The 12,581-nt window shown below is 41.1% G+C and overlaps 1 protein-coding gene across 1 annotated transcript; it reads right to left on the bottom strand.

Annotated features, from left to right (window-relative positions):
- Positions 1–1,290: 1,290 nt before the first annotated feature.
- LOC122407507 (protein hairy-like) lies at positions 1,291–7,590 on the bottom strand. The gene is made up of 3 exons (XM_043413773.1): positions 7,112–7,590; positions 6,882–6,977; positions 1,291–3,389 (listed from the first exon to the last, which is right to left on the bottom strand). Exons 1-3 carry the CDS (start codon positions 7,202–7,204, stop codon positions 2,154–2,156), a joined length of 1,425 nt encoding a protein of 474 aa, XP_043269708.1. The 5' UTR covers positions 7,205–7,590; the 3' UTR covers positions 1,291–2,153.
- Positions 7,591–12,581: the final 4,991 nt, after the last annotated feature.

The following is a 12,581-nucleotide window of genomic DNA, read 5'->3' as shown; positions in this document are numbered from 1 at the left end:
ATTATATGAAGTAGTTCTCTGTTGATGCGAATCGCTTTTTAAGGTCTCAAGATCTAAGGGATATAATGGGATGGCCTTTTTGATAATTGTGTGGGTAATATGGAATATTTTTTGTGTTGGAGCACACCGTAAAAATAGTAAAAATAGTGAAAATAGAGAAAAGATTTCTCTTAGACGGTCCGAGAAATGGAAGTGTAATTAATCGCTGACGCGCGTGTTACCATCTGCTGGACGAGTCTTACAACTTTAGCGAAGCATTGGCTCGTGGCGATAACTCAAGAAAACTAGTAAGGAAAAAGGAGTAGGCGATCGTGAGATGAGATTGAAAAAAATGTCGATTCCATCGGCACGGATGATAATAAATAGATGAAGGTTGAAAAATCTTGATATTGGTGGATAAGGGAGCGATACGGAGACACCGATATCACCGTCGGAAAATCACTTGTTCGATAAACGCCAGTGGACATCCCCTACGTAACAATATTTCATGTTACGACGAGCAAGTTCACCGGCTTAGTCGATAAATCAGCCGTTGCGCTTAGTCGCAGAGAATTTGCGCTGGGGTAGTTTTACCGCGTAACAGGTGGTTGAAATTCTTGTTCTCTTTACCGTTTCCTTTTTTTCCCTCCTTTTACTTTTTTCCCTGGAGTTTTCCGTTTTTTTCTTCCTTTCCGTGCCTTTTTTCTCTTCGCTTTTTATTCCTTTATCGGAGAAAAGAAAAAGAGCACTCTCCGACTCATGAAGTCGGGCGGGCGGGTGGTCGCGCTTAACGCCTCTTGAAAGGCTAAAGCGCGCGCAACCTACCCCCGGCACACGATGGAGCTTTTTCAACGCCGCAAAACCGCTTAACGCTTTACCGGACTAGATCCACAAAGGAGCTTTATATCTTATTTTCCGGAACCTCGAGCTTCACGATCACCAATTCACCGACTCAACCACCAAACGCATTCCGTCCTTTGCCCCAACCATTTGCTCTCTTTTCCGACGCGTTCAAGAAACTTTGTTATCCCGCAAATCAGATTTTCAAATAGCCTCATAGAATTCGCCTTGTCCTTTTCTCACTATTTATCATCGTCACGAATATTTAACGAGAAGCGAAATTAAATAATTACATCGACAGTGATGTTATTGCAAATTTCTAAATTTCTTGCACTCACGCGAAATGGTCAAAAAATAAAAAAGATTACCCAAAAATATTCGATTTTTTCATTGTTAATAAACGTGGGAAATTGGGGAAAAAACATTTCGTGGACTGTAGTCTAATCAAATTATTTTGTTTTTTTTCACCGTTTTTTTTTTATTAATAAAGTAATAGTAGTTTTGTAGCGAATTACATCAATTATCACAAACTCTTAATACTTATGTTGGTTACAAAATAAAATCATCAATCGCGAAAGTTGCTGAATCGCAAATACATTACAACTACTTTTCCAGTGTTAAATTTTTTATCGATACTGTTCATTCGAGTGGAAAAGAAAACAAGTCTATTTACAAGGAAATATTTACAGCGCACCCGTGTCTCATCGTAAATTGATATTTTTTTTTATTTATTTCATTCATTTAAAGCTTAGGTTTAGTCTTTTTGCTTTGGAAGGATGCTCGCATCGCGAGAGCTAAACGCGTGTTGAAGCAACACGTATAACCCACAGCATCATCGTGCTAACGATATCAATGTTATGGCCCAATTGAACCCAACCTCTCGAAGAATCGTTTCGAGAAGCAGGCGCGGTAGGAAAACGTCCTGTGTCCATACTGCTCGTCTCATAAACGGTATTAGATTAAACGCAGTTTCGTCATCAATACAAACATAAAGTAATAATAAATATTTTTAAAAATCATCTCACTGAATCTCAATCAGTCGAATTTCTAACCTAAGAGTCTTAAGGGTACAATGGAAAATTATTTGCTTTTTGTGCTCGTTTTTGTGTCCTTTGGAAGTTCAGGAAGAATGAGTTTTCACAGCACGTGCTATGAAAAGGGGAAATGATAAATTTACGTCTACTATAGCCAAACAAAAATAAAAATTAGTCACTCGTAAAGTAGTAGCGAGGAAAAATTATCCTAAATTTCGGTCGAATCAAAGTTGCCGTAGTTGCACAGATGAAAGGTCGCTAAAATTGTCTTTGTTTCTTCCCATAGTTCATGGTAATTCATCACCATGGTCTCCACATGTCACCGTTGGCTTGCGAAGTGCTGCCGGCATCAGCTGCAGAAACTTGGACCGAATCGCCGTTCGTGGTTGTAGCAAATGGCGGATTACCCGAAAGATCATTTGCCGAGGTCGAATGTTCGTCACGTTGGTAAGAAGAACTGGCCGCCTTAAGGTTCGACGAAAGTGTGGAGCTGGAAGGCTCGTTGTAACGTGGTCTTTTGTCAGAAATTACTAAGAGGCCTTCGGAATGATGGCGTTTGAGGCTCTCCCGTTTGGGAAACATCGCTGCCCGGTTGTACGTTTTGTCCGTAATAACGGATAACGGTTGTCTCAAGTTTGTCATCGGCCCAGGAACGAGATCGGCCGCCATCGGAGTGTCGGGTTCTCGGTTGGGTGTTTCTTTGACCGCTGGAGCGGTGGAGGCCGCGTCATTGTGGGACTTTCGTTCGATAAAAGTGGAGGGTGATTGGGATCTCTTCCTATCGCTGGAAGAGCTGATTTGCGGTTTCTGCGTTTCCGGTGACGACGACGAAAAGCTTTTGTTCGATGCGGAGGGACTTTGTTCCGGGATTTTGAAGCGGTGCTGAGATTGATTTGGCGACTGTGATTGAGGGTAGGCTTCCGAATGATGGCTTTCTTCGCCGAAGCTGGAAGTCGAGGTCGAGGGACTCAGCAGAGGACTGTGAGATCTGTTTACAGCAGTGAACGCCGATGTCGATGAGCCGTTTCTCGTTGGAGCTTCAGGAGCCGGGGGGAAGAATGGAAAGTTGGCGGATATGCCAGCGGACTGCGGGACCAACAGGGCCAACTCTCCAGTCGGCAACCGACTCGGGATCAGCTGGACTCCGCTCGGGATTTGAATTCGCGTTGCGCTTCCATTGTTGTTCTCGTCGCCGCTCTGAAAGTCGTTCTGGAAGCCAACCTTAACCTCTGGGTAAAGTCTTTCCGGCATGTAAGGCACGTAATGACTATAGAAAGGTGCCATTTGCTGGAGATTCGTAACGCAGCTGTTCAGATGTGATACCAATCTTTGTTTCACCGCTGGCTCGACGTTCTCCAGCCGGGAGACGTAGCGCGACACTTCGCCGGCGCACTCAGAAAAACCAGATCGAAACTTGGTGAGTACAGCGGGATCGGTGGCAACCGCTGTGCCCAACTGCTGCCGTTGCACCGTCTGCAGGTGCTTTACCGTCATTTCGAGTATATCAGCTTTCTCGAGCTTCGAATGTCGGGATGGCTGTAACAGAAAGCGAAAAACAAAGGTCAGATCTACATTATCGACAGTCAACAAAGTCAAGCGATGTACCAACTGCTGTTCCTATTGACAGTTCCAACTTTTCATTAGGAAACTACCGACGGTCGGTAAGTTCGCTACAGTCGATAATGAAGTTACTGCCGTCGGTATGTTGCCCTCAGACACCGAAACGAGTCCATCTGCCCTGCACTGACTTACCATAGCTTCACTGGACTGCGACACGAATTCTCCCCACTATGAATTCAGGTATAATTGGCATTGGATAACCCGGTACAGTCAGGACAAACTATGGGAAGGTCAGGACAAATATAAATGCAAATTCCCTTCTGCCTTTAAGGGTCTCGAAAGAAAGCGAAAATGGACGTTGCGTCAGGAGGCGGCTAATCCTGTTGAAAGGGAGCAACAGGTAGAAGGTGTATCCTGGAGCGAGACCGATGAATGGGAAATTTTCATCGTGGGAACCCGTTAGAGGTTTTTCCTTTTTTCAGAGCACTCCACTAAAGTTTTTTTTCCTCCTTATTCTACGACGGAGATCTTTTCCGTTTAAAATCGGGGTTATTCTTGAAAAATCTGAAAACGACCAGCCCTTTGGCGACCAAATAAGTGAATAGTGATTCGACAGTGTCGAAGGTCCCATTGTCCGATCTTGTGGAAGCGTCTAGGATCGCGAGCGATCTGTATCCCAACCCGGGACAGCTTAGCATCCTCACGGTTTCAAACTCATGTACATCTACGTGGGTCCGTGTGTAAAAACATTTTTATGGAGTTCTTTCAGTATCTCACTCTTTCTCTGTGGTGCTCGACCACGTACACAATAGGCGTGGGAGTCGAGGATCGTCTCGGTTACACACGCAGAGGCCACACGATAAAGAGTTACTCTCCATGCCGATACTCTGTGGGAATTCCGCCTCATTCATAATGACGTATCTCCCTTTTCCCTCCTCCCTCTCTGTCTCTCTCTCTCTCTCTCACTCTTTTTCATTCCCATTCTCTCTAACTCGCCACGAGAGACGTGCATACATTTCGCATGACTCTCCAGCCGAAGAACTACTTTAGGACATTTTCTCAGGGTGCTCGTCGTCTCGTCATCCACAACAGAATACGAGCTCAACCGCTTTCGATCTTTCTTGCCGTCACGTATTTGACCAACCAAGCATTTACGCCCCTTTAAACGAGCCCCGAAATTACCAAGTGCAATGGACTTTCAACTCGATCTCTCCGCTTTCGTATCATAAAAATTCTCTTCTGCTCAAGATCCCATTACTCAAGATCAAGATTCAAATGTTTTGTTCATAACAAGAATTGAGATTGAAAATCGTCCGGAGAAATTGCGTTGCTTCGACAAAAGTTACTGGGGCCGATAAAAATTAATGAAATCCTTTGCAATGGAGTTCATCGAATTTTGACAGGATTGGAGATCGTCCGCGACACGCACAAAGGATTCGGGTTCAATATCGTCGATTTCAGGATGACGTGAGAAGGATCTCGCGCCTCGGGATCGATAATCCCGTGGGATTTTTCGAAACCGATGGAAAATCGATATAATCTTAGTTCAGTGATGAACTCGACACCCTGCGAAAGATCATAAGGCGCCCCCGCGGCACCTGCATCTTTCACGCAGCGTTAAGAAGATCCGAAGAAGACAAGGGGCAGGGGATAGAGGCTGGAGAAAGAAAAAAGTGAAAAAAATGCGGTAACCTCGTATTCGCCGATGATCGAGAGACGAGCCCAGAAGCAAAATGCTTCACAGGATCTTCAAGATGATACGGTCAACAAAAGGAGTCTGTAACCCGAGATGCTTTTCGCTTTTTTCCTCCTTTTTTTTTAATAATTACTCCGCGGAGGTTCCCACGGACGCGGGGGGCGTTACGCGAGGACCAACGGCGGATGAGTGGACGCTTGCGTGCGCATGTCTATGTGTTTTTGGATGCGTACGCTGAGAAGAACGGACGAACGGACAGACACTGGGAGCAGAGCAGGTAGCGGAAGTCATCTGGACGGGGAATGAACGTGCTGAGGTAGAACGAGACAACGCACAGCCACAAAACTGGAGTACGCAACGGAGGAAGAAGGAAGACTGCGGGAACGGAGAGACGGGACGTCATAGCCTTGCCAGGCCGCTTCAGAAATCACTCTCACTGGATAGAGTTACTAGCCGATACCGGATCTTCTCGCTTCTCATTCACAAAACGGATCAAACAATTACACCCAATAAAACAGTTCAACCTGAACCGAGTATTTGAGGAAACGTCTCTTAAGGAGGTGGGGTTTTTTATCTTCCGACAAAAATAGTAAAAACCCAAAGGAAACCTTTCATATGCCCTTTCCCGTTAATAAGTACTCATAGAATCTGAGGAAAGTTTTCGAAAAATGAATTTTTTGATCGCTAAAAAGTTGGAAAGTTCATTGAATCTTTCGGAAATGGTGTTTATCCAGCGATTTATATTTCTTCGATCGTCACATTGCGCGTGATTATAGAAAGTTCAAACTTTTCTCCAAGCCATCAGAGAGACTCGGGGCGACTTCGGTAAGGATGGAACTAATAAAAACAAGTGAGCGCTTCCATGAGAAAATTCGAGGAGTAAAGTACGAAGAAAAGAGAGATGAGTATAGAGCAATTAATCTGGAAGCACTTCAGCACTTTTACATCGACCCTTTTTTCATACAACTGGTCGAGCGTTTATATGTACAGTGCCATTGTAAGTCTTTGGCAGGCCAGTGCGCGGTCCTCCGTCGAAAAGGTCGAGGATAAGCGGACGAAGAGTGGGGAAAGTGGACGAGGACCAAGGGGTTCCCACGACGTGTGGCATCTAAAATACTAAAACAAAACGCTCCCTGCGGTTCTCTCTACCATCTTCTCCCACCTCTCCTAATCTTTTTTTCTTCACTTTGTTCCGTAACACACGAATGTCATCGGTCTATACAAAGGACGTAAGAATCCTTCACCTCCCCCCTCTTCCCGACCTCCATTTACGAACCTGATTAAACTTTTGTTAAGCTTATGACCCTCTGAAGCTGTTCCTCATTTTGTAATACTCGTGTACAATGTGTTTCTTCGAATTACGGACTTTTGATGAGCGGACTTTATTATTTTATGATCTCGTCTTTCAAGCTTAACAGGTATGTAAAATAAACAAAAATCTCGGGCAATTGAAAATATTTGAATATTATAAAAACCTCGCGAATGAACCGTTTCAAAATGTTGTACTTTTTAGTGTTCTCGTTGAAATACTAATTTCCAGTACATTACAACGACTCAAAGTATCACCGATCCTTTGAAAATTTGGAAGTATTGAGATTGTGGATGAAAAAACAAGGAGCTGAGAAAGAGTCGTTCTCTTGACGTTATCTTTGAGATTATCATTAAATCGGAGAGCCCCTATTAAATTGAGTGTGCAAATTTGCCCTCGAGCGATGAAAAATAATGAGAGAGTCAACGTATTTGCATAAATTTCTTCAACGTAATATACTCACGTCTTTTTTCATAGCTTCGAGTATGAGACTCTTGAGCTCGTCGAGACATTGATTGATCCGAGCACGTCGTCTCTTCTCCATTATCGGCTTGTTGCTCTGTAATTATTAAATTTACGTGTTATTACGGAAGTCACATGGCGATTGGAAAAGAAATTATTGACTACAAAGTTCCAACGACGTAGGACACGAATATTTAAGGAGGTTAAAAGGCAAATAAATGAAATTCTTACCCGTCGAAGTTCAGCCTTCGACATGCCTGATTGGCTCTGCGGCTCGAACTCGTCATCGCTTCCTGACATCTTGTAATTGTAGTAATCCACCATTTAAATAATCCAACCGAGTAGTTTTCGGAGATCGAAGAATTCCTATTATGTCGTGGAATTCGATTATTCTGGCACTTTTTTCGCGAACGATTTACGAAAATTCCCAGCCACAGGAAGTGATTCAATTATTTTGTATTTTTACAATCACTTGTACTCGTCAATTGTGTATCAAATTATTGTAATTTGTCACTCATCGAAAACAAAAGGAATTTTCGATCGAATAATCAGTAATCGTACACTGCGCAGCACATTCACTCGATTCACTCGGTATTCGCAAGCGTTTGATTCGCACTATCACTCGTGATTGTTGTATCAAAAAAATATAAAACTCCAAAATCCCTCGAAGATGTTATTATACCTAGGACACGATAATGTGTCCCGTGGTGAGCAAGATTCGAGGCTAACTGTTTGACGTTTCACGAATTCGGTGGCCGCATGCCGATGCACCTAAACGTTCGAGTGGTGGGGATAAAAATTCCTGAGGAGAGGGGCGTCGCGTTGAATATTCGTAAAGTAGGGTGGGGGGTTCTCTCGAGCCCTGCTGCTGCTGAGAGACCTGTTGATGTGTGGGAATTTATGCCGGGACTCCGAGGAATACCCAAGTTATATAGGAGCCATTGATTTTTTAACTTTACCTTTCAATCAATTAATTATGTAATTTAATAAATCGTACAATTTCGAGCATTTGCTAAAATCCGTTCAATCTTTTATAGAAATAATTATCTATCTCAGAAGAAACAAAAATGTCTAAGAAAAATGGCAATTAATTTATAATCATTAACCAAAAGAATGGATAATGTTGCTCTCAAAATATCGACGTGAATTGTGAGTTATAAAAAAAAATGAATCGATAAAATCTTTGGATCGTTGTGACGGAATGAATTACCAACATTGCGGTGACTATTGCACTGAGAAAATTTATTGAATGGACCAAATCATTGGAAGAAAATACATTCGAATTCACCATATTTCTCGTCAATCGAATTTTCTTAAAGAATTATTTTTTCTGTATTCAAATTTCAAAATCAAACTGCATGCTTTTTCGAATGTGTACTAATTTTGAATCATATTGACCAATTACATTCGAAGACGAATGAAAATATTTGAAAGTGATTCGACGATTTTGAGACGTAAAAATATTACCGTAATTTCAGTATTAATCCGATAATGCACAACGAAAGTGTATATGTGAACGAGCTTTTGTACGTTTCGATCGAAAATTAATAGTGCGACTGGGTTCGCAGATGATGGAGAAGCGGTAAAGCGTAAAGGCACGTTATGCAGGAGCATCTGATTGTGAGAGACGAGGGATAACATACAAATACAAACGAAGTAAGCGTGTGTGCATACGTGTACGCGCGTCATAAGTGTGACTGGCGCACGCAAAGCGATCCGATGCAGGGTCGCTTCGTATGCGATGGGGGGGAAGAGAGAGATGGAGTTTTACACAAATGAGACCCGTATGAGAATTCCCATGAACGGGACGACTGTTTGTTTCGTGTAATTCGTTTTCTACTCTTCCAATTTACGTACCCGTAGAGCCTTTTTTTTCCTGGAAATTCCATTTGTCAGGAAGCATAAAAATTACACCGATTTCGAGAGTAAACAAACCGGAAATTATGTTGCTTGTATATTTGTCATCGATTGAAAATTACGTGAAAAGACAACGAGACAAAAATGCTCTGAGATGAAAAGTAATTGACTCGTGACGAGAAACGTCCAGAGCAGTTCAACAATAATTGGAAAAACTTTTGAATAATTTATTATTCTGTCTAATTTAAGGCAGTTCATGCACGAAACGATTTTCTTAAGTCCTGAAATTTACACAGAGTTTAAATGGCTAATCGACTGACACGCATGTCAAATTTTAAAACATTCGTCTTATTGGTTATTTAAATAAGCGATTTTAAATATATGAAGAAAAACACACAGGATTATAGGGACTGTGCGTAGAAAATCGTTTATCTTTCCATATAACGAGTGAATGCTTCTTACAAAGTTTATGAAAAAGTACACAATAACAATGCAGTACATAACGAAGCTCTCGTAACCTCACATTTGCTTATCTCAGCATTTTGATTCTTCTAAGCTCGGGCCATTCCTGTCATAGCCTTCTGTCTTTTTATTAAGGATATATTGCACAGGCGATACAATGTTGCCATGCTAAACCATGCTAAAAACATAAAAAAATTCAAAATGATCAGAATTTTATAAAATTTGGTGAACATATTCTTTAGTGCCAAATTTGACAATACAAATTTTTTAAGATTTTTCTTCTGTACAGTTATCGAGTAATTGATCACTAAAGTTCACGTGTATAAGCATAGCGTTTCCATATATATAGGTATACATTCCGGGCATAAGAAATCTGCTTTAATGCGTAATTACTTGATAATTAAACCGAAGAAAATTTTGAAAAAATTTATGTTTTCGCACTTGATGTTGAAGAACATTATCACCAAATTTGATAAATTTCTAATTATTTCGACTTTTGTATCATTCACCCTTAACACTTTTTTCCTTAGCGATTTTTTGCATAAAAAACTATAGTATTTTAGCCAGGGACGAATGAAATTTTGGGTCCAGTCAGTGATGTGTTACATCCCCATAGGAGGTTTTGAATTAGTAGGGAATACAACACGGTATTAGCTCTTTTTTCGGGTCAAAACACTCAAGTCCTTTACCCAGGAACGAGAGCCACGTCTGTCGAGTATGGGAGCTCAAGAATGATTTTTCTTTTTGCAAGTTAGATTAATATAGACCCCGATGGCATGCAGATGAACCTTCTGAGGCGTGACGATATATTTTCGAATAAATGAGTATTCACAGGATTTTATCCTCTTGGTTAAATGCGGTTATTTATTTATTGGAGGCTTCTGGTTGTTCCCTCTTTCTTGTCGTAGGTTTCGAGCGGTTACAATGGCTCGAAGATGGTTTACGATATTAATAATTATCTTTACTTTTGTTACAATTATTCGTGGAAGCCAGCTTTGGTTTAAGTATAAATCAGAAATATTAACTCGCGATTACTTCTTGAAATTTTCTAACTTCGGATTTGAACAAGAGCTGATGAAAATTCTGACTATCAAAGATTTCGACGTAAGACAACGCCCAAAGGGTACTTGTGCCCCGTTTTTGTAGAGCTTTCCCCCATCTGCTTTTTTTCCTCCGATTGGTTCGCTAAATCAAAATGGCGTGGTTTCCGCGTCTTGAGGGATGAGCTTAGAGTTTCTAGATCAACTCCTTGACCTATCTGCCCATTGTTGTTGCCAATGATCATGAAAAGGGTACCCGTGATGTCTTCTTGTCCACGGGTTTCGTTGACGATAAGGCCACTTTTAGGTCTTTTCCGAGAAGTCCTCATTATGTACTTTTCTTCTTATTCTCGACGCGTGGCTCAGCTCGGCGATACTTATTGACCACATTGTGATAAGGATGGTCCTATGGATCATGTGGCACGGGTTTGGTGCGTGACTCAGTTGCTCAGTATGATGAACTAGATGAGCCTATAGTTATAGTGTAAAGTGACCCTACTTGCGGATTTTATTACGTTAGGCCAACTCGTTTTCCTTGCTCCGATAATTTTGATGTATTCGCTTCTTAATATAATATTGGTTTTATAAGAGGCTTATCTTTTTGTCTACTACATTTTCTTTTACTTTGCATCTGAAAGATTTTTATCATGTCAAGGGTTACTAATCATGATGTAACAGATCATGATCCCCGTCCAATGAATGGCTTGTTATTTCATTCGGCAAAAAATAAGTTGAAAAAATGTATTAAAAATTTTGAATTAATAACTCTGCAATTAATCTTAAGTGCGACAATATCTTTAATTAGGAAATAAAAATTGATCCTATTTGGACACTCTTTTTTTTCGAATAAGTCATCATTAGGAAATTGACGAGAACAAAACGTTTGGACGCAAATGGTAAAATGATGGAAAATCGATCGTGAACCCTTAATACGTTGAACCCTATGCCTGGTTGCCCGTGTACCGATGACGTGGTACCTTCGGCTGCTGACCTCGTTGAGTACTCAATGCGTTGAAAATTCGTCACTTATTGAGAGATAAATGTATTACAAAGAATAAAAACGGCGATTAAAAATAGTCTTCGTATTGGATAGTGCAAATCGATTTTTCAAACAAATGTTTGTAGTTCGAGTGAGCGCTATATATACCGATTGGTTGACGGCACGCTTACCGAGTCTTAACCGTCCACGAGTGAAATAAAACAGTAAAAAAGTCGAAAGATTTTAAATATGTTTAGTCACGTGGATACGTGGATTGTACGTGCATGCGAGCCGCTCAATAAAATACGAAGGATATTTGTACTGTTGACAAAATTGGTTACTTCGTACAACCATTTCAAGAGGCACTCGCGACCGCAATAAACGGATAAACTTTTACGACGTGCGATTAAAGGTACGGGAAACCTTTTACTTTTAGAGACCCATAGCCGCCTCCCATCTCAACGTCTCTTATATTATCCTCGCTCGTAACACTTCGTCGACGTGTTTCCCTCACGGTAATTTATTTCGTTTCTAAATGGAGTGAAAAATTCTACGATCTTGTTTTAAATGCCTAATTATGGGGTGCTAATTTCTTTCGTGTCTCTTTTCTCACTTATTCAAAGCTTGAAAATGAATTTTTCTTAAGTTTATAATCCGTTTTTGTTGATCAAGAGTAAATAAATTCACTGTGAATTCTGCTGCCTTAATAATTGTAAAAAACTGATGAATTATTTTAGATTCATTTAGATTGGAATGGTACGAGGGATTGAGGGATTCGAGGGACGCACGAGGCAATCAGCCGGCCAGTTTGCAATAATTTAATCATTTTGTCAAATCATTTTCAATTGTATTTTACAAGGATCACACACGTGTTCTCCGGACCCGGCCAGATGCACACTCGAGAGTAGGAGGCTATTTTCCATGTGAAATTCTTCGGCGCTCGAAGCACCTCAGGAATAAATAAATCGACAAAATTGAGATCACGCCGTTCGATAATGCACACGAGCGAGTCGGAGATCCACGCGGATAAACTCGAGCCCACGCAATGCCAACTAATTTTTCAGCGACGCTAGTGGCGATGCCAGTGCACAATCGTAGGCGACGATCGTTTTTACTTTTACTCTTTGTTTTCGTTTCCATTATTTTTGACTCTTGTTTCTGGCCTGGAATCAAAAGCGAGGGAGTGAAGTGATTTTCTATTATTTTTTCCCTCTGATCCCCGAGTCGTTTCATCAAAAGCCTTAAAGATCGTACGATTGCGAAATTACTCAACATATCACTTTCCTGGACACGCAGCACATGCACAGGTCGAGAGCTCGTGAGGTACAATCGAAAAATTTATTTGTCTAATCAACAAAAAAAA

The sequence above is a fragment of the Venturia canescens genome, chromosome 3, assembly GCF_019457755.1.
Source record: "Venturia canescens isolate UGA chromosome 3, ASM1945775v1, whole genome shotgun sequence".
Lineage (NCBI taxonomy): Eukaryota > Metazoa > Arthropoda > Insecta > Hymenoptera > Ichneumonidae > Venturia > Venturia canescens.
Note: the sequence above shows the minus strand (reverse complement) of the source record. Positions and strands in the feature narration are given on the sequence as shown.

Coding starts and splice junctions, on each gene's coding strand:
- LOC122407507 (XM_043413773.1), bottom strand. CDS start 7,204: ATGGTGGATTACTACAATTACAAGATGTCAGGAAGCGATGACGAGTTC. Junction 6,978..7,111: donor CGAAGGCTGAACTTCGACGG/GTAAGAATTTCA, acceptor TAATAATTACAG/AGCAACAAGCCGATAATGGA. Junction 3,390..6,881: donor TCGAAGCTATGAAAAAAGAC/GTGAGTATATTA, acceptor TTTCTGTTACAG/CCATCCCGACATTCGAAGCT.